General features: G+C 37.1%; 1 protein-coding gene across 3 annotated transcripts in view; it reads right to left on the bottom strand.

Annotated features, from left to right (window-relative positions):
* Nucleotides 1–20,688, bottom strand: part of INTS6 (integrator complex subunit 6) — a 38,997-nt gene that overhangs the window by 1,329 nt on the left and 16,980 nt on the right. For 2 of the 3 annotated variants that reach the window (XM_059466316.1, XM_059466315.1), the window contains 13 exons: nucleotides 13,606–13,789; nucleotides 12,521–12,646; nucleotides 11,546–11,700; nucleotides 8,638–8,790; nucleotides 8,369–8,501; nucleotides 7,775–7,869; nucleotides 7,272–7,382; nucleotides 5,472–5,687; nucleotides 5,237–5,363; nucleotides 3,829–3,971; nucleotides 3,026–3,260; nucleotides 1,917–2,288; nucleotides 1,375–1,468 (listed from right to left, as the gene is read on the bottom strand). In XM_059466316.1, the coding sequence (XP_059322299.1) occupies nucleotides 1,375–1,468; nucleotides 1,917–2,288; nucleotides 3,026–3,260; nucleotides 3,829–3,971; nucleotides 5,237–5,363; nucleotides 5,472–5,687; nucleotides 7,272–7,382; nucleotides 7,775–7,869; nucleotides 8,369–8,501; nucleotides 8,638–8,790; nucleotides 11,546–11,700; nucleotides 12,521–12,646; nucleotides 13,606–13,789 (2,144 nt within the window). The remainder of the gene's footprint in view (nucleotides 1–1,374; nucleotides 1,469–1,916; nucleotides 2,289–3,025; nucleotides 3,261–3,828; nucleotides 3,972–5,236; nucleotides 5,364–5,471; nucleotides 5,688–7,271; nucleotides 7,383–7,774; nucleotides 7,870–8,368; nucleotides 8,502–8,637; nucleotides 8,791–11,545; nucleotides 11,701–12,520; nucleotides 12,647–13,605; nucleotides 13,790–20,688) is intronic. The other variant, XM_059466317.1, reaches the window with a different exon arrangement.

Here is a 20,688-nt window from a genome sequence, read left to right as displayed (position 1 = left end):
AACTATATCCCAAGTTCAGTCCTGTGACTTCACTAAACTCCAGCAGAAGCCTCTAGTTCCAGTCAGACATCCTGGTCCATGCCTTTGGCTCACAGAGACAGGGTACCCCTCTCCTAATTTCCAGATCACAAGCCTCTCATAATCCCTGATGCATCCAAGAGCAACACTCAACCATTGCCAAATTTTGTCGAATTGTCAACTAAAGATAGCTGGAATAAAGAGACTGTGCAAGAGATATGAGAGCTACAGGTGATCTTAAAAGCCTAATTTTACAGCACAAAAATTCCAACCCCACTAAGGGCTGCCTCCAAGAGCAATAGTATTGTTATTGTGTGCTGTGACAGTGAGGAAGAATGCATAATTTGCAACATACAGAACAACTCTGACAGGCAATGTAACAATCAAGCAAAAGGAAGCATAGTTGCTAAAGGAAGAGCATGATCTACATAGATTTACATGCCCCACCAAGCTGGCAATAGAAGGCTAGAGGATCTGTAGCCATGTCCAACATTCAGCATACCTTGAGAGGCATGGTTTTCTCCTAAAATTATTTTATCATGAAATTTGCTTAATGCCACAGGAAAATAGCTGACTACTACAAAACATATTAGAGACTAAGAAGCAGCTATTCTTTGAGGTTTCCAAAGTTAGCCTCAAAGTTCTGGTTATATTTACAATCCCTGCAAGATCCTGGAATTACTTATCCCCTGCAACTCAAAAACACTATTGGTTCTAATACATTTCTCCTTTTTTCCTCTCAGTAAGCATGTAGGAGGCTAAGTATGGACAGTCTAAAGATACTGTAAGGAACAGTTTCTACCTGGATGAAAAACACAGGGTTTAAATCCTTATCAAGTCACTCTTCTTCAGAGAAAAGCCACCTCCATTTCCAAAGTCTCAGACTGGACTACGCTATCTCTGAATGAAGTATGCTGAAGAGTAGAGACATATCTTTATGAGCACACCTGAATTTAAAAACTAAGTTTAGGACAAGATTTCAAGCTGATGGTGTTTCTGAAAGCCTAATTCCAAGTAACTGGCAGCTCCATTACATTTTCAAATTAGCAGTACACTCACCTGAACTTTAATTTGAATTATTTTTTACAAGTTACCTTCTCTTTCTACACCATTGTCCATCTACACTTACAGGGATTTGGCAGTTAGAGTTGCTAACATCCTTAAGCCAAAATCCAAGGGAAAAAGGTAAGCTTTTACAAACAACACCTCAAGAAGCTTATGCATTTCTGCTCTTTCATGGGGAATTATTTACTTGAAGTGCAAAGCATTGTTTCAAACAATTGTGTGATTGTCCAGCAATTATACATGGCACAGCATGGTGCAGTTTTGTAAGAATAATACAATCCTGTTACCTACCTTGAAGCTTCTTTTATAACATTCTGTAAAAATATCAGCCGGGTTTGTAAGCTCCCTTGCACATGCTTCAGCAAAAAGAAGATTCTTTCATATTCTTAAATGTCAAGAGAACAGAAACATCAGTTATTTAAAAGATGCCTATACAGATATCTGTTGTAATAGATCTGAGTGAAATGCAACATTCAATGTTTGTAAACTTTTAAGCTCTATCTCCTATCAACTGGAGCAAGAACATCTTATTTAATGAGAACAAATATTAAAAAACACATGATATTACACCTTTAGGATATTACTAACACTTATCGAGTTAATTCTAGTATTGATATAAAACACATTACTTTCATGAACACTGCTTAAGTATAGCAATGTTTTAATTACTCCTACAGTAAGTTTTTAGCAGAGGTTTTAAAACAAATTTTTTCAGCTTTAAATTTAATTTTGCTTCAGTCTCATGGTCCAGTACACTTCTAAAATAGTGATCTAACATGAATTCTTTGTTTAACTTTCATGCCAATTATCTGAAAGAAATTCAGTATACTTACTCCTTCCTGGTTTTCGGATCTCCTTCATAATTTGTGCTCTTAGCTCTATATTAATCTCTCTGGAACTCCTGCAGTGCACTGGCTTTTTCCCTTTGCTAGGTGAAGACATTGTCAAGTTCTCTTCTGGACTTTGCTCTTTACTACCTGATTCCTCGTGATTCTCCAAAAACCCATCAGCATTCAAATTATTCCCTAAATGTTCATGGCCTACATCCTCTGTAGGAGCTGTTGGTCGATCCAAGGAATTGAATGGTGAAGAGGACAGTGAAAACTCTGAATCCACAGCATTTGGGAAAACATCTGATGAAAGGGAGTCTGTACTGTGATTCTCAATGACATCATCAACTCCAACTTCATTATTTGTTTCTGATGCTGAAAAAACAAAAATGACACTTGCTACATTCAAATTCCTTATCATTTCATACAAGTCAATGAGCCAGATCAGCATTAGACTCTTAAAACTATGCTCCAGCTTACAGAGTCCACTGTACATGCCAGGCATAAGAAAGCTTGTTTGTGGATTATAACACTGAACCGGTCACTATCTCCTGGCAATTAATGACTTTCAAAAAAAAATCCCGGTTATAGTCTTTGTATGGAAAAGGAAATTACTGTATGGAGTATCAACAAAAGAAATAACACCTGTAAAGAGTGATTTTTGACATGGTGTCTTTCTCTTTTTAAATCAAACTAACCAAATTTACTTTAGTACTAACCAATGAATAAGAGAGTTATACAGCTCCTCAGCTTCACACCTAGGATAATGATTTCACTGCACAAGAGCAAAACTCAAACTAACTTCATGCTGTGATACTTCTAGAATATCTAAATTTCCAGGCAAAGGAAGAAAACTCTTCTCATGGTCTACACTGTCTTCTCAGGAGAGAGGAAATACCTTGTTTATACTTAGATTTTATATGGAAGACTTCCATCCAAAGGAATATATGAACTCTGTAATTAGCCCCAGACACACACACTTAAGTACCTTATTTTCAAGAGGGAGGGATAGAATTGCCATATTTCACAAATTAACCCTCAGGTTTTTTACACAAAGGTTTTTTTCAGATAAATTAAAAAGCAAACTTTAAAGATTTTGAAGATTCACTTACTTTTGTGAATAGCAATGGGTTTAATAAGGTCAGACTGTGCTTGTGCAATTGGTGTAGGGGGCCCTTTTCCTCCAATGTGGTTATTGACAACTGGAAGAGTTGGTGGTCGCCCTCTGAGAAGGGGGGACATACAACGTCGCCTTTTTGGAATCCCTTGCATATTTGGTTCTCCAGGTCTTTTATGTTTATTCTGAGGTCCTGATACGAATTCATCTGCTTCATCTATCATCATTCCCTGAAATTAATTTAACAGGAAGAATTCTTAAGCTTCACACCAAACCCATGTAACATAAGGTACAATAAATGCTCTGACATTACAATAATGTATAGCATGTGTATGAGTTACATACAATATATCATTATGTTTGGAATTCCAAACTGTCAACCAACACCAGATAAATGTGCTTAAGGCCCTTATCCAACAGCCTGCCAAGTAAGCCAAGGGAGTGGGCCACCGAACTGCCTTTTCAATAGTTGCAAAGAGACTCACATATTTAATACAAGAACTCTAAATGTTACTGGCAGTTTGGTCAACTCTAAGAGATTTGGATAAAAGGGACAGCCAAGACTCTCAACTTTGGGAGAAATATTTCAGTTATAATACAATTTAGAGACATAATACTGGTGTTCCAATAAAGGCTGCCCTCCATAAGATACTACTGATCAAAGAAAAACAGACAGTTTGCAGCCATTTCTTTTACAAGTATTTGAAAGGGTTTCTCCAATAGACTACTCAAAGAACAATGTAGGCAGTAACAGACACACAACAGCACATTTTTTAAAAAGCTTTACAGAAAAGTCACCTTTTTGTCTAATTTGAATGGATTGCCAAATGTATGAAGCCTTCGTGGTTGATCAGGATCAAGTTCTCGGAGTGGAGAAGGTATTTGCTTTAGATACTCCTGGTAGTTTCCCATTTGTGCTATAGGTACACTGTGAACTTGATCTATTATAACAGAGGAGTTAATTAATACACAGTACTGCTCACATTATGAGAATTTAGTCTGTATCCATTTCATACCTCCAGTGTTCAGACTTATCATATGCATTAACAAAACAGCTGTACAAAGCTCACCATTTTTCTTGCCTAACTGGTATTTATAACACTTCAGGAGACTTGCTCAAAGGAATCAGTACATGTCTTGGGGATTATCATTTTGACAACAGATAAGCCGTAGTTGTCATGCACAGACATTAGTTTTCCAATGTGTCCCAACTTTACAACAGAGCAATGGATGGAAAAACAGACTAGGAACACCTTAGTTAGAACAGACTAGCATGGCAAAACAGACTAGGAACAAATTAGAACTAAAACATTACTACAAACAGAAGATACATTAAAGCAAAGTAGGAATGCCATGCTGAAGACAGCTTTGAGATAACTTTGTCCAATTTTAGCAACCCAAAACTTAACTGTCAAGACCAGCGTTTTCCCAGAGCACGGGTGACTTTTGATCACTGTAAATCAACAAATTCTTAAAAATATAGGGGCTGATTTTAAACTTGTTCTAGTTCAAGAGCTGCCAAGCCTTCATCCAGAAAAAAATACAGAAAAAAATTCCTAACATGAGTTAATCCTCCTCTCTGAAGAACAGCTACTCTCACAAAGTGATAATGTAATGTGAAATGTACAGATGTTAATCTGACCTAAGTAGTGGCAGCACTAACACAGCACAAGCTTTCACTTGCATTGCCCTTCTCACTCTACTTATTTCAACATCTTTGGTTAAATGCCACAAAGCAGTGCCAGAAGACACAGGAAAAAAGGTAAAGGAATAAATTAGTGACTACTGAACCATTTGCTGTTGGCTCAACAGGCAAAAACAATCAGTGGCAGCACCCAGTAAGCTAGCTTACTTTCCCACTGCTCACAATCCACTTCTACTGAGAGAGATCATAATGTTCAGAACTGCCCTTTGATTTTATCAGATGCATCCATGAAAGTCAGGAAAAACAGTGAACAAAGAACCTTCTGTGAAAGCCCAAGTCCCCTCACATGGTCCTAAGGATAAAGCAGTGAATCAGCAACCTTCTGTTCTCACCATTTTTTCTTCCAATAAGGTAAGGATAAAGCATATTAAAAAATCCATGCAGTTTAATGCCAAGAGCAGACATCCACCAAGTTTTAAAGAACTACATTATTTGTTACATTGTTTTATAGCAATGACCACATCACATCACAGGCAGACAAAATATAAATTGTTATCTAACCTTCATCTTGTCCTTTGAGCAACTTGCAAGTACTCTTCAATAAATTAGATCGCATTCGTGTTAACTGATCCAAAAGATTTCTTCTGGGTATGTCATAAGCATTTCTAAATGTCTGAGGTTTCAAATCCTATGGTTCCAGTAAATGAAATTCCAATTAATGCCTTGTAAGAAACAATATCTAGCATTTCAATGGAAGTATATTGAAAATAACAACATTACACACAGTGGTGCTTACCTTATTCAGCAAAGCTATTTGGAACCCAGCATACTCCTTCATATTGAGGTCTAGAGGTCTATGAGGAATTTCCCCAGTAATCCCCTGTAGCAGATGTTGAAAATCGTTCCTATGTGCCATAGACAGGTTGTGTGATCTGCTTCTGACCTTAATTCCAGTCTCTTGCGCTACCTTTTTGCCTACAGAGCCAATGACTCTATCGGACTCTATTTTGGCCTTAATTTGAAATAAATAAATAAATAAAATTGACAATATGCTCTTAAAAGGATTAGTCAGACTTATTCATTTTAAATTCCTACCTACAAGATTCAACAATGTGCTAACACACTATGACAACCATAACCAGGCTGAGCGCTTAAGGAGTGCTTAATACATAACCACTTAATGCCTACCACAGTTTTAAATATAGTGAACAGTTTTCTGCATATTTCTCCTCTGCTGCCCATTACAGTATCTAAGCACCAATATGCATGCAATGCTTTTATTTTCATAAAATGCCATTATTTGACCAGTAATTCTCTGCAGATCTATCTGTACTCGTATGATGTTCAGCTGTTCCTGTAGAGAACAGTCAAAACTCTCACAAGACTGATTTTCCCACAACTGTAGTTGCAATCAGTCACCCAATTGCACCAACTTTTTAAAAGCTCAATACAAATAGTCACAGCATTAAAAAATGTGCAACATATGAAAATAACCAGCTGGTTGACCAGAGAGACCTAGCCCCCAACATTACGTTAGATTTGTACCAAAATAAAACGTGCTCATTAAACGCCAGCGTTTTGACAGAATAAAGTGAAAAGAGCCAAAAAGAATTTAGTAATACAACTGCCAATTTTGATTTTGCAATTTCACAAATTTATAGACTACTCAAAAATTTGAGTATGTATTGAGAATACTGAGTCTTTACTGGCAGGGCCCATCAGAAGTTACAAAAGCTTTAAGTACAACTTGCAGTGCGTGTCCTTACATCTTAGAGGAGTCAAAGATGCCTAGGCTGAGACACCAGATCACAGATTAGTGAGCAATATGACTATGATTTAACAGGATATGCTCTAAACTTTAGGACACTTGCTTCCTCAAATAACCTTTTATATTCATGTTTTAAGAAAAAGCTGGTCCATAAAAACTCATTACCTAAGTTACAAGTACTTGGCACTACTGTTTCTTGAAGTTTCAAGTTTACTTTTTATCATCTTGAACACAAAGCTTAACATGCACAGTTCAAAAGTGGAGGTAGCAGGGCAGAAATGCTTTAGCTGGTGCAGGAGCCTAGTCAAAGATTCGGACACTATTCTGAACACGGTCAGCAATTTCAACAATTTCAAACAATAACTTGACATTTCTACATAGGTATCATTACTTGATATTCTCTTATGTCAGTTATCTTATTTATTGAACACTTTGCACTTCATGCCACAAGCCAAAGAAAGAAGAGTTTGATTTTGATGCATCAAGCACAAATCTCTATTTCCTGAAAAACACTAACACATCTTTAAAGACAACATTTTTTTTTTGACAAAAGTATGTTACTCTCTGCTAAGCGAAAATGCTCCTTAAACAGGAAAAAACCTCAACTTGTACTTCCTGTCTCTATATAGTCCCGTTTATAAAGGCTGTATTTAAATGTTGCATTTTCCTTCAATTCAAAAAACCAAAATTATTTTTTGGTAATTGCTTATGGGAAAGTATTAACTTGATCTTTCTGCTCTTTTTTCCTACAAAGCTACTGAACTTGAGTATTTTAAGATTATCCTACTATTAGAATAAGTTTTTACTGCTCTTTTGCTTCAACATTACCTGCTGACTCAACTTTTTGAGATATGAAATGACACTGTAACTAAGTCCATATTCCACATTGTCAGCTATAAGGTTTGGTGCTCCCATCATTCTCACAGCTTTCTTCAAAGGCTGAAACATGGAATATATTGCATGGTCATATTTAACTTTATACATACTCCAACTAATTGTACCCATTTCAAATAGAACCTGAGGTTCTGAACGTTCAAAAAGAACAACAAAAAAGACACTCAGGGCATAATTTTTTAAAAATAGTTCAATTAATACACAATCAGTTAACAAAAATATCATTTATATGCCACCAGTCCCAGTGTATTATGAAATTAAGAAAATTCCATAGCATTCATGTCTCAAGCCTCCCCACAAGACTCCAGTGAAAACACTCATTATGTATGAAGTTTAACTATTCTCTCCTAAATTAATACTCATTCTACTTAAAATAGAGACTACATCCATAGTGGAAAGACAACAATAATCCAGAAATTTTAACACAGTCATCTTACCCCAAGATAATAAGGAGGCATTGTCTTCAAATAGCTTTCAAATGACTGACGCCATTTCAACGTAGGCTTTGCCTTGTGTACTTTAAACAAGTCATCTAATGGTTATAAAAAAAGCAAAGCAAAACAAAATGAAAGGCATGTCTAGATAGCATTGCATCTTTTTTTTCCTAAAAAATAAAATTCTAGTTAAAGAAACTCCTGAAGAAATGCAAATTCCTCCATGATTAAATTACTTTCTACAAATCAATATATATACAACTAAACCAAGCACATACAAGATTAACGCTGCAGCCAAAAATGGAACCTGATAAATTATCAAATTTAATTGGTATTGAGACAATAGATTAAGAAAAATACCCCTTAATGAAAGTGAGATCAAAACATATCTGCAAGTGATGATTGAGTAAATCATCTTACACACTGAGTCATGAAGGCCAGACAACTGGAAACAAGTGAAACAAGCTACTGATTCTAGTAGCTTGTTTCACTTTCCAAGTGTTATTAATACTGGCATTAACTGCAGTAATCTATTTAGATTATATCAATGTTTCAATTACCTACCACATAAGCAAATTTGTATGAAGTGGTATTTACCTAGCAGTGGAAGCAGGACTGGGTAATTGTAAGGCATCACAAATAAATTCACACAATTCAGCGCTGTACTAGCTTTCAAGTAACCAAAAGGATGACCAAGTTCACTGTATTTTGCACTATTGCTCACATACACCTGCAATAAAACACATTACATTGGATTTACACTCCAAGTATTGTGTTCTGAAACTTTACATTCTATTTTGATTATAGAATAAGATATATGAAAAACAGCATTCCATAGACTTCAATTCAGCATGCATTCTACTTGCCTGCCAGCAGGTCTGAGGGGATTTTCTTTCCAGGATAAACTGGGTCAGTGGTGAAGGTTCTAATTCATATTTATCAAAAGGCAGTTTGTCAATGACCATCGGCTCACAGTCAGTACAGGAAAATTTCACCACAGGATGAGATGTGCGAGGTGGCTAAACAAAGCATTCCACTGTTAATAAGGCTGCACAACAATTAAAATGCATTTGTGCTATGACAACTGAAGCAATACAGATTCTTGGAAAACACATGTATTTAGGGAACCTACTCAATACAGGATTCATTTACTGTTAATGAGTCCTAAGCAATTTATGATGTTAGTACTGTCTTATTCTGAAGGAACCTTGTTTTCTAAATAAATGACAAATTACTTCACATAGTAAGTCTAGAGCAATATGCAACTAAGACTTCTTGCATTCACCTAAAAGTGAACAAATGGGACTAGCCCTAGTGGGGACAAAAAACATCCTCAATGCTACTCTAGGACATGTCCATTTTCATTCCCCACCAGAAGCAGGTGCTGTACTTCTTCATTTGCTGACTTTGCCAGGAGCTTTTCTTCCTTGGCAAATTTAACAGCTACAAAATTCAAACAATTATAAAGATCAAGAGTAGAGTCAATTCAGAAAAAAACAAACCTTAAAAACTCACAGTTTAACTAGACCTGAGAAAAAAAAAAATTCAATTCCAGAAATTTCAGTGTTTGGATTTTTTAAATCTTTTTACTAACCACAGGAAAAAGACCTTTGTGTTTCAAGTTTCATCTGTAAGTTAACAACTTGAAATTTCTTTTGCCAAAAGGGTGAGCCAATTTTCAGTGTGATGAAAATTGGAGCTCTACACTTTCCATTGAAGAGAGTAATATAAGCTGTTGTACTTGATCTGAGCCTTTCCCCAAGGCCACTAGAATCTGAGTAAGAGCTCAATTGGGAAGCCTCCTTCCATTTACTCTATTTACAAAAAAGTAACTCACAAATACACAAGACGAAGCAGAGAAACAAAAGGTCTCTTGGACCATCATACCACTTCACATTGAAAGCAATTCTTTTATGTCTGAGCTCTAGGCTCTCCATTTTAAGATAAGCCACCCAAACAAGTTATCTGTCAAGAGAGTTGGTCTTGCTTTGAGTGTCTCTGCCCTGAGGAAGGTGGGCTCTCCAACTGGACACCAAACAGGAGGCCCAACCAAATGGACAAAGAACAGCTCTTCAAAGAATATGACTAATAAATAGTTGTGGTGGAGTTTCTGACCAAGCCACCAAGGTCAGACTACGATTAAAAAGGCTGCAAAAGAAATTGACTACTCAGACTTGAGAAGTCCAATAATCCTTTGCTGGACAGCGGACCTATTTTTACCTCTGAGCAGCTGAAGCAGCCATTTACACGTTGATCTGCTAGCATAATTATTAGCAGACTTTCATATACATTTAAGAAAGCCTTAGTGGTGTCATTAGCCACAGTTCTTGTGATAGAACTGTTTGAGACCACTCCACACTGGATCAGGTAACAGGCAGGCAAAGTCAAGTATTGAACTATGAACTCTTAGGCAGACAAGATATGCTACATACACACACACTGATTGCAACATATGCTGTGTTTGAACACTACTGCTAGAAGAGTACTGAAATATAAGCCTTGAAACACTATCAGCAACTTAGCTCCCCAACACTGCATGAGGAAGGTACAACTCAGAACTTCAATTGATGTCAACAAGAATTCAGCTGTACACGACAGTGCTTTATAGTTATGAGGGCTATACACACTACAACAGAAAAAAAGCTCATCTTTTTGCCATTTGAGTAAGTCAACTTCAGGCTTTTCAAAGATCTCATTCAACAACTCTTCACTTGGCAAGATCTATTTTATCAATCTTGTTTAAGATCTGGAGTAGCAAACTGTACAGACTCTATACAGCAAATGGAGGCAGATATGCTACTGAAAGCGATTCAAAGAATACACAGAATCAGCTTTCCTACAGAACAGCCTTCAAATATTCACTACATAATGACATCTTGGTTTCTTAAATGACTACAGAAAATCTACTTTTATTCATATATGCTTTCAGTTCAGAAGGACATCCACATCCTTTAACCAATGTGGCCACAGATGCCAAATATATCTAAACCTGTAAATACGACTAAAATTTCATAATCACTCCTCAAAAATCTGGATTTCAAACAACTTCATCTGTTTTCTAACCAAGAGATAAAATTTGCAAGAAGTTCAGTGAGTATTAGTCAGCACATCCATTTCATATGAAAAACCCAGAAGAATTCAACAGAAGTCATCACGAAATGTAGGTAACCATTACACAACTGCAGGATTTCTACTTTAATGATTTCAAGTATAAACAGAACCACAAAAACACATTATACTATACTAATGACTAGTTCTCAGACAAAAAAGCAGTGGCATACATTCTTTTGTGAAAAAGAAACAAATTAATCCTTAATAAATTAACTTAAAAGCCGAGGTTTTCTCAGTTTGGATAAATTGAAGTTGTGGCTATACTGCACAATTATATTCACTTGGTAGAATGAAAGTAGAACTACCACAGGGATTCAAGTTGTCAAGATCATACTATCTTTTATTAATAACCTCTGTAAGGCAATAGAATTTGATAGGCTTTTACCAAGTGCCACCATTTGATATTTAACATGGTTCAAACAAATACATGTTCTGGGTCAAAAATCTGTTACAAGCAGTTTCCTAATGCTTCAAAGTTACTAAAAAGAAAACCCCATGTTATTTGCTCATCAGTAGTTTATAGGCTTGCATGCATCACTCCCTGGATCACACTGCTTCCACATTTGCTACAATGCAATACATACATCAAGATTTGAAAAAAAATCAGAATAGGAAATATTGGCATTTTCCTGCATGCACAAACCCTTTATCTTCAGTACATACCAGTGTTGGAGAATTTTGATCTGGCCAAAAGGATTCAGGAACAGGCCAATGACCTATAGGAACCCCAGTTTTAGGGTTTGGTCTGACATAGATAAGTTTGTGACAGCTGTGCCAAGGTTGGGGTCCAAAGGGTCTGGATATCTCCATCTGCCCATCTACAGAAGAAAAGGGCTTTGCGTCAAAATAGCGTTAAAACTCAAGAACAATATTTCATAACCTCTGTGAAGAGTTAAAGATTTATAAACCCAGGGAATCCCTTCCTGCAGTTAATATTATTTCTAAGAATAGCAGATAGTTGTCAGTAAGCATGTCTGCAAAAACACAAACTGAGAAACCAAATAAGCATTGAATGTTTACAGGATGAAAGCCTAGAAAGGCAATTATCTAGAGCCCTTCATTATAATGTTTATTTTTCCTCCATTGTCATTAACAGAACCTTCAAATCCAAGCATTAAAGAAGTCTGACTAATACTGCCAGAATTTTTATTGCAAAGTAAAATTTAAAAGAACTCACAAACTTCTCAGTAGCATCCAAAGATAGACCTAGCTAAGCCATTCAGAATGAGTAATTAATGCCACACAGGGGTATTTGCTATTTTAACTCTTACCACAGCCACTTTAATACACTGAAGAAAAAAGGATAAGCCGAGGTCTTTCCATATCATGTTATTTACAATTCTAGCTGGTTGAAAACTGCTTAAAACATATAACTCCCTTTAACTATGCTGACATGAATAAATGCATTTAAGATTACCTGAGTGGTTTGACCACATGCAGAATGTCTGGCAGCAATAGCCAGTATTTTGCGACACTACAAAGTTTCAGACTTACCAGGTAAGTCCTTTTTGTAGTTAAGTGTTGCAAATTGCAATAGTTTCCCTTTTGACTTGACATCTACTATATTAAGTTCACTAAGTTGCATTGATGACAGTCACCCCTGTTATTTGATACCATAGTGTAAAAAATTTCAAGTACCATCAATTGGTGAGGGATCTGGTCCAGCTTTTTCAAAATTTATTACCACTCCACTCTGCACTTTTTGCACCAATGACTCAAGACATTGATTGAGCATTCTTGGAGAGCACACACAATATGATCGACCTAGAACGAAACAGTCAGTTAAACCTCTTCAGTGTTTCTGCCCTTATTTTAACTAGGATCATAGAAAACTGTTCAAGCACCACACACATTGATTCATGTATGGATCATTGATTTAAAGCTTCTTCTGAACACTCCCTCTTTTTTTAAGCAGCAAGGCAGCCTAGTGAAGCACTGACAAGTGCCTCATTGGAAATGTTTGTATTTTAGACCCTTAATGACTAACTCAAATTCTTGGTTTCATCCGTGGAAAATGGGCTCCCCCTTGTGACAGACATCAACACTTAAACTGTCCACAAATTTCAGTCAAAGCACTTGCCAGTACAGCCTACATAGTCAGAAAGCAGTGGAATCAAATCCTTTTGGAATACTTTTCAAAGCTCCTCATTTCCTCTCTATCACACCCTCTCTGATGCACTAGAAGAATACTTTTAAAACGTAATAAACTCAATGCCTGAATTTGATCTGGAATATAATTGCTAAGATTTTAACAATATGATCTGTAACTGAGAAAAGTACCAATTCTGCAGATTTATTATACATTCTGAAAGGCATTCTGTGTGCTCTGGAGGGAAAAAACCTAAAACAACTTACTTCCTTCACTCTGGCTTTTTTAGACCATGGTGTGACAGGAATTAACCAAAACTACTGCAGAACAGACTCAATTACAACAATTTCTAATTGCAATACCAAGGTGTAGTAGAAAAAAGTAAGTTCCCTTACAAAACATTTCTGAAGAAAGCAGATTCATTCTTCCAAGATAGGCTACATTTAATTGTCTGTAGCTTTACTGTTGTCAGTCTCTTTAGTTTCATTATAACACTCTTAAGAGTTTCTAAAAGTACTGCAAGAACTTAAAAATCCTTATTCCATGGCATGGAATCACACAATTAATTGAACCAAACTGAATTAATTTACACTTTGGAAAGTAATGACTTATCAAAGGAAACAAGAGCACTCACCTCCTGTGACTTCACACATAGGTGTGATAGCAGAGTCATCCACAGGCACCCCTGTCATCTGTTCTGATTCTGGTGCTGTGATACCAGGCAAACGAAGAACCAAAGCAAATAACCTTTGATCCCATCGAAAGGGTTCCTTAGTCAACTCACTTCCAGGCAGAGGGGAATTGAGAGGTAAATGGAGCTGGAAAGGGATTTAAATCTGTGAATACACAGCTCTTAAAAGAAACAAAAATTCAGGTTTAATAGCAATGGCAATTCACTCCATATAGGCACATTTCTCTCTCCACACGCATATAATACCTTGTTAACAAAACTGAGACAAGCTCCTAAAGGACAGCACAAGGCATTCAGAAGATCCTAGATGCTCTTTTTACATCCGGATACTTCACACAGATTGGTGAGAAAAAGAAAGCTTATCCAAATATTTAACTACAGAAGCCCTGAACATATAGATTTGCAACAAGTAATTTCAAGTTCCAGAAATTTTGCTGGCTGATGACAGCACTGTCAGCACAAACAAAATTCTCATTTCACCTGGAGCACAGCAGCAACAAAAAGGGGAAAAACATCCCCAAAGCAATGACTCAAGTGGTGCAAACAGTTCCATTAGCACACCAAATACAAGGGAGTTAAGTCCACATGCTGAAGCAAATTCAAATGTCCGCATTTTCTCTCATGCAGCGTTCAAAGAAATCTTGAAGTTCTCAACCCTCAGCTCCAGTGCTAGCAACAAAGTACTAGTCTGTTCCAAAACTTGATGCAAATCCCACAAGCACTCATTACATATTGCATTCATTTCTAGTTCATAGTGCTTAGAGAATTTACAGAAAGCTGTTAAAAAAGGTTTTGTGTTTGCTTATTTTTAAGAGATAGCTTGAAAACATTAAAGCCTGATTTCCAAAACCAGATCCTGCAGCTATTTCTATTTACAATTGCATTATCTCATACTGGGAAAAACACATACCTTATTGTTTGAAAAGCAATCAATTTATTGATACAATCTTGAAATTAAGAACAAATTACTCAAAATGTGGCCAAGAATCAGAATATTTTGCACTTTTCAGCACACCTGATGATTCCTCTAGAATTTCTCTTTTTGCTTATGCAAGCACAGAGTACATGTAAGAATAGAACTATTTTCTCCAAATGCTTCATGTTTTACACTAAACTGGTCAAAAGGAAGGAACTCAGTGGTTTATAACTAACTGCTTGACATGCATGTCTTTCCCCTCTACACAAAAAGAGCCCCAAGGACTGCCTGACAATGGAAACTCAGTTAAAAGAAGATAAAAGCATAGCCACATTCTTAGTTAACAGCCTGGAATCCTGACTGTAGGAAGACTGATTTGCAAGCACTCCACCATCCTCACTTGGGGGTATTAAGGAATGCCATCCAAGCTTTCCTACTTAGATCTGACTGAAGATATACAATTTCCAAACAGTACATTCGATCTGCAAACAAACCTGTTACACCTATGTAACAGCATTGCTTTGCTTCGGGCAGCATATATACATTTTTTACTATGAATATTTATACATATAAAGTATCCCATTAGATCCTGCACCAACAGTATCCTGAGTTCAGTTTACCTCAAGCTACAAAATATTTCATTGGCTCAGCTAGTTATATGGAGAGAACTCCAAAACCAAACAGTAGTCAGAAGCTGGCCATTGCATTATGCACATATTACTATCAGAAAAGTTTTCAAACTGTAAGACAAAATGCAAAGCAATCATCATCAAGTCAAATGTCCTCACCTTCCTTCCAACAATTTAGTTCCAGTTAAGTTTAACATCCTTTAACATACATAGTGGTGAAGTTATAGATTCAAATCACCCCATTCACAGACATTAGTAACTTGGTCTTGTCATCTCCAGTTACCTTTTTTTAAACTGGTATTGTATTACCATAGCAACTGCATACCTAGTAGAGACTAAGATGAGCTTAGAATTCCACATCTTGCATTTCATTTCTTTCCCCATGCATATTTGAATATGAAGGCATGCACACATTTTCCTCTTTCTCAACAACCAGTATGAAAGATACAGGTAGACTGAACTAACTAAGGGAAGGTTATTTACCAGCTGTGGTCTTCAACATGTGACTGCACATAGACAACACATGTCCTCCCAGCTCAGTACTAGCAACCAGCTGTCTTGTCTCATTATTGGCTTGTAGGAGCACACAGAAGCCCTACCATTCCCAAATGCCACAATGATAATGCCACTACACAATCAGTGTGTGCCTTATGCCACTCTCCCTGCCTTTAAAACAACTAAAATATTCCAGAACTATGAGGGGGCAGAAGATAAGAGTGTTCTAGAAGATCTCTTCAGTACAAGGTTATTGGGTGAGCAGGTTCATTTCTTCTGAGTCCTTGTTTCTACCTACATTTATGCAACCATGAGAAGCAGCACAATCTAAAATCCTGGGATGGGAAAGAGGATCCTAGAGACCTTAAGATGAAAAAAGCTAGATAAGCATTAGAACTCTCTGCACTGGCAGGGCAGTCTGAGAAAGACAGTAATGATCTTCTGGCAATGGCTGCACGAACAGGCTCATCCACTAGAAAAGGGCACCAATAGAACTGCTGAAGCTTTAGTACCCAGGTAATAAAAGGCAGCTCCATCTTGGGACATCTCATAAAAGGGTGTTAGAAGACTAGGCACTACGCAAAAATATGCCTACAGTCAACTTCTCTTCTTGCTCCAAAGAAAGAAAAAAAATCTATCAGCAAGTAACCTTCCTTGCATGCTCTTCTGGTACCTAAAAAAAGGACAGGACATCTGACATTCTACCAAGCAAATGCAGCCTTTCATCCTTGAACGACTAAGGACAGGTAACCATTCAAGCCCAGCTGAAAACATCAGCTCTTGACAGACTAAGAAACTCTACTTACAGTTATCAACAACATTATGTTTTCTCATCTTCTTCCATCCAATCCTATGCAGTTATAACATATAGAAAGACAAATTGTTCTTCCATGGGAGACAACTCAAGGAGATTCCAAAGGCATCAAGGTCAACTGACACACCATGTCAATACATGATATACTTGGCCATTCCAAAGCCAGCATTAGCCATCACCAAGTATTCACTGAGCTGATAGTTATACATTAGGAATTTACACATCAAGAGCTTTGGAGCTCAGTGTCAAGTGCTGCGAACCCCAAAACTGCTGCTAACAGGAATAATAAAGAAAATAAAGAATGAGGACATACATTTAATTATATTTGCCATATATTTCTTGCAGAATTTGTTTAGAAATCAAAACTGGAGGAACTATGATGAAAAACATAATAGAGCATTTCGAGTTCCTGATTATTCTTGACAGTAAGCAGAACCTTGCTGTGACACTTGTCACAGCTGCTAAAAGTGCAATGCAAGGTGATCAGCTCTGGGAAGGATCAATGTGACAATGCCAAACAGCTGTGGGACGAAGTCACATGAAAATCATAGATTCTTCCTGTAAGGGTTTCTCATAACTGGAAGATCAGAGGAATGGCAACATACAGAAACCAAGCAGCATTGCTCAAGCTTTTTGCTTGTATAATCATTTATCAGAATGTATCAATACGCTATTAACTCCATTTCAGTCTTGCAGACAAGTTTAATGCTACTTAGAGAGTATGTTGAGGGAGGACAAGAGAACATAGCTCAGCAATTGTAAGACTTGAAAAATATGTTATTTCATAATATGAAGAGGAATAAGAAATCCCTTCAAGCATTTAAACATTTGCTTAACGAAAGATGAAGAAAGGGCTAAGACTGAATTTGAGGGATCAGGCCAGAAGCAAAAGCCACTCCATAAGGAATCCATAACATGAGACTAACTAATTAATGATGGCTTGCCAACAGTATGAGCCCATTCCCTCCTCAAATTCTGACAAACTAGTGAGTCCAGGGAAAGGTCTGGTAAACAAGCCATGCAGAACATAGAATTGATGCTGGCACTTTTCACTGGCACTGATGCATTAAAAAGCAGCACCAGAAGGGATAGAACTGAAAGTGTTACTGACTTGTGCAGGTGGAGAAAACTGCATAGACAATATAATTTCTGTTTTCAGTCTGAAAGACCACACCCATGAGAAACAAAGCAGCACTCACTGAAGGTCAAGGCTCTATCTGCAACACCCATTTTAAAATCCACAAAGGAACAGGACATCTGAAGAAGTCAGCAAGAGCTCTGAAACAGGGTTTAAGCTTGACTGCTTCACACTAAGGCAGATGACAGTGTTACCATAGCGATAAACTGATTTCATTGGTAAGAATGTAAATGTTCATCTGAATGACAAAGCTTTGAGAAAACTCGCCTCCAGGTCCCATGCTGGCTTCACAGGCTTTCCAAAAGAAACCCCAACAAAACACCAAAGCCCAACACTGTTGGTTATCTTGTATATATGCCTTAAAAGAACTAAAAATACACTGCCTCAGTCGATGCTAGGAGTAAAAACGTTGTTATAGCCAGTGGGATATGATCACTTCCAACACCAACTCTGAAAAGCCTCCCCAGCCTCCCCGAAGTCAAACCCAAAGAACAGGACAGACATTTCAAAGTGACTGAAAAAGCTTTGTTAGTGAACCAAAAAGGAGCAATCAACTTCCATATCTCCAGGGTGGTGTTCCTGTACTAATTCCAGCTCATTTCTGTATGTCCAACTTGAGAGGAAACTGTAAAGGACACTCAAGGTAGACTAAGAAAAATTCTGATCAATAGAACACACACTGACAAAAGCAAAAGATCATCCCTGAAAGACAGTCGTAGCACCCTTCGATGCTTTGTTCCTCTTCTCTGCGATAGCGTTAAGAATGTTTCTACCAGCACACCTATGGCCAAAAAAAGGGGAAAAAAAAATCACATCCTTTGCTGGGTATGAAACACCCAGTACACACATATGGAAAAGCATTCAAACCTGTTTGCATTCACATTTTGTCTTGCAAGAACAGTGGTCACTTCACCTCCTGGAGGAACGGAACACCTTTACATTGGCTTATTTATAACAAAAAACCCCACGTTAATTCACTATTGTTAGAGCAAATTCTGCATTTCTACAATGCAATTTAACAGTCACAAAATTGTAACATTGGGCCTGATTAGACATCATCACAACACAAACTCTGGTTGTAGCACACACTTATCACACATGCTTATCAGTCAGCACTGCTCATGAACCAAGTCTAAACTTAGTAGATTTATGCAGTCACCAGGAAACCCCTTGTCTCAACCTAAGTTACAACAGTTTAAAGATGTGAATGTATGACCAAATGGTTGCCTCACTCCAGGAAAATGTCTTCTTGTGAAGACTAAGAAGTTGCACTCACATTAAAAGGAAAAGGAACAAAAAAACACCAAAACTGGATGGCTATGAAAGTCCTGATTGTTGTTGTAAAATGAAGAGCTTAACTACTAATGCAGCTTTCTTACCTAAATCGTTTTGAATAACAAAGATGAAAGGAAATGTAACACAAAATCATAGCACTGCATACACCAGAAGGAACACATGATACACAGTCCAGAGGCTTTTGACTGCTCAGGGCCTTGTCCAATGAAGCTTTTACCATCTCCACAACCACTGGTCAGCATGTCCAGTGTTTGATCACCCACACAGTTAAAGATTTTCTTGATATCTCATCAGAATTTCCCATGGGACAACCTGCAGCTGTTGCCTCTTATCTCAACCCTGGGTACCTCCAGGAAAAGACAAGCTCCCAGTCCCATTCAGCTGTTGCAGAGGGTGGGAAAGCACTCCCCAGGCTTCTCTTCAGAAGACTGAACAAACCCAGCTCTCAGCCTCTATCCAGAGGTTGAGTTTCTCTCTGATCACCTTGGTGCTCCTCACTCCAGTATGTCAGTGCCAGATTTTACAAGTCATCTGACAATAGAGATTCTTCTCAAGAAAGGACGTAGACAGCTAAAAGATTACCCAAAACAGTATTTTGCTGCTAACAGCACTGTATGTTGCAGAAGACTCTGAAATCAGTATCACATTACTCAGTATTTTGGACTGCACACATTCAATCACAGAATTAATCTGAAAATAGTTTAATGGGTAAAAAAAAAAGTATGATGAAGTAAAATTTCATACAGATAACCTACTTGTTACCATGGATCCAGGACATCCATTTCAGTTACTAGCTATGCTTGTTAGGAGTCCACACAGAATTACACAATTATTTAACTCTCTTCAAGTTAGATATATTACAAAAACCACTCAAATACCACTTTTCATACAGACAAATTCTGTAAGTGCTGTAACAATGCAATATAATACATTATTAGGAGAAATCTGAGTAACTAATGAACAGCAAAGTACAAGTTAATCTGTACAGTCAAATGTGGTGCAGCACAGGCAAAAGTCTGAATTCTTCTCTTAAGTTTTAAAATGGACCTTTGGATATTAACCTTGTCCCTGAAAAGGAAATGAACTTAGGGATTTGTTATAGTTTGTTTGGGCTTATTTTTTTTTTACTACTGCATGGAATGGGCACTGGGATGGCCTGACCAATCCTACCACTTCCATCTTTTTAAGGAAAGAATTCAAAAGGGCCAATAAGTTAAAATAGTTCAGTGCCTCAGCATTTGTCATACCTCTGAGTTTAGCCAGATGTCTGACTGGGTACTCCATATACCAAGATCTTGATTTTAAACTGCTCTACAGATTTAAATTGGAATATATTTCTTCAGTTCTTACCTTGAATTATAAAGACTACTCATTTGATTATAATCTTTTTAAGAACTCAGCGTGAGAGTAGAACATGTTTCACATATGCCCTAGTGGCAACATCCTTTGGGAAATCATTACTTTAACTTGGGTCTATACAAAAAAAACCTCTATCAAGACCAATTAAGGACACATATGCTTTATAGAAATCAATTTCTTCTGCTAACATATTTTAAAAGCCATGAACTCCTTAGACAGAGCAAACTCATTCTATTTAACAGACCAACAATTGCACCACAGGTTTCTGTTACATGACAGAAAAAGAGTTATTTGGTTTTTCATAGTACTATTGCATAAAATTACTTGAAATTAAAATAAATTACTTGAAATTAATCAAGACAAGCAAATTTAAGCTATT

Source organism: Ammospiza nelsoni, chromosome 2 (genome assembly GCF_027579445.1).
Source record: "Ammospiza nelsoni isolate bAmmNel1 chromosome 2, bAmmNel1.pri, whole genome shotgun sequence".
Taxonomy (NCBI): Eukaryota; Metazoa; Chordata; class Aves; order Passeriformes; family Passerellidae; genus Ammospiza; species Ammospiza nelsoni.
The sequence above is the reverse complement of the archived record's forward strand: the minus strand, read 5'-3'. Positions and strand labels throughout refer to the sequence as shown.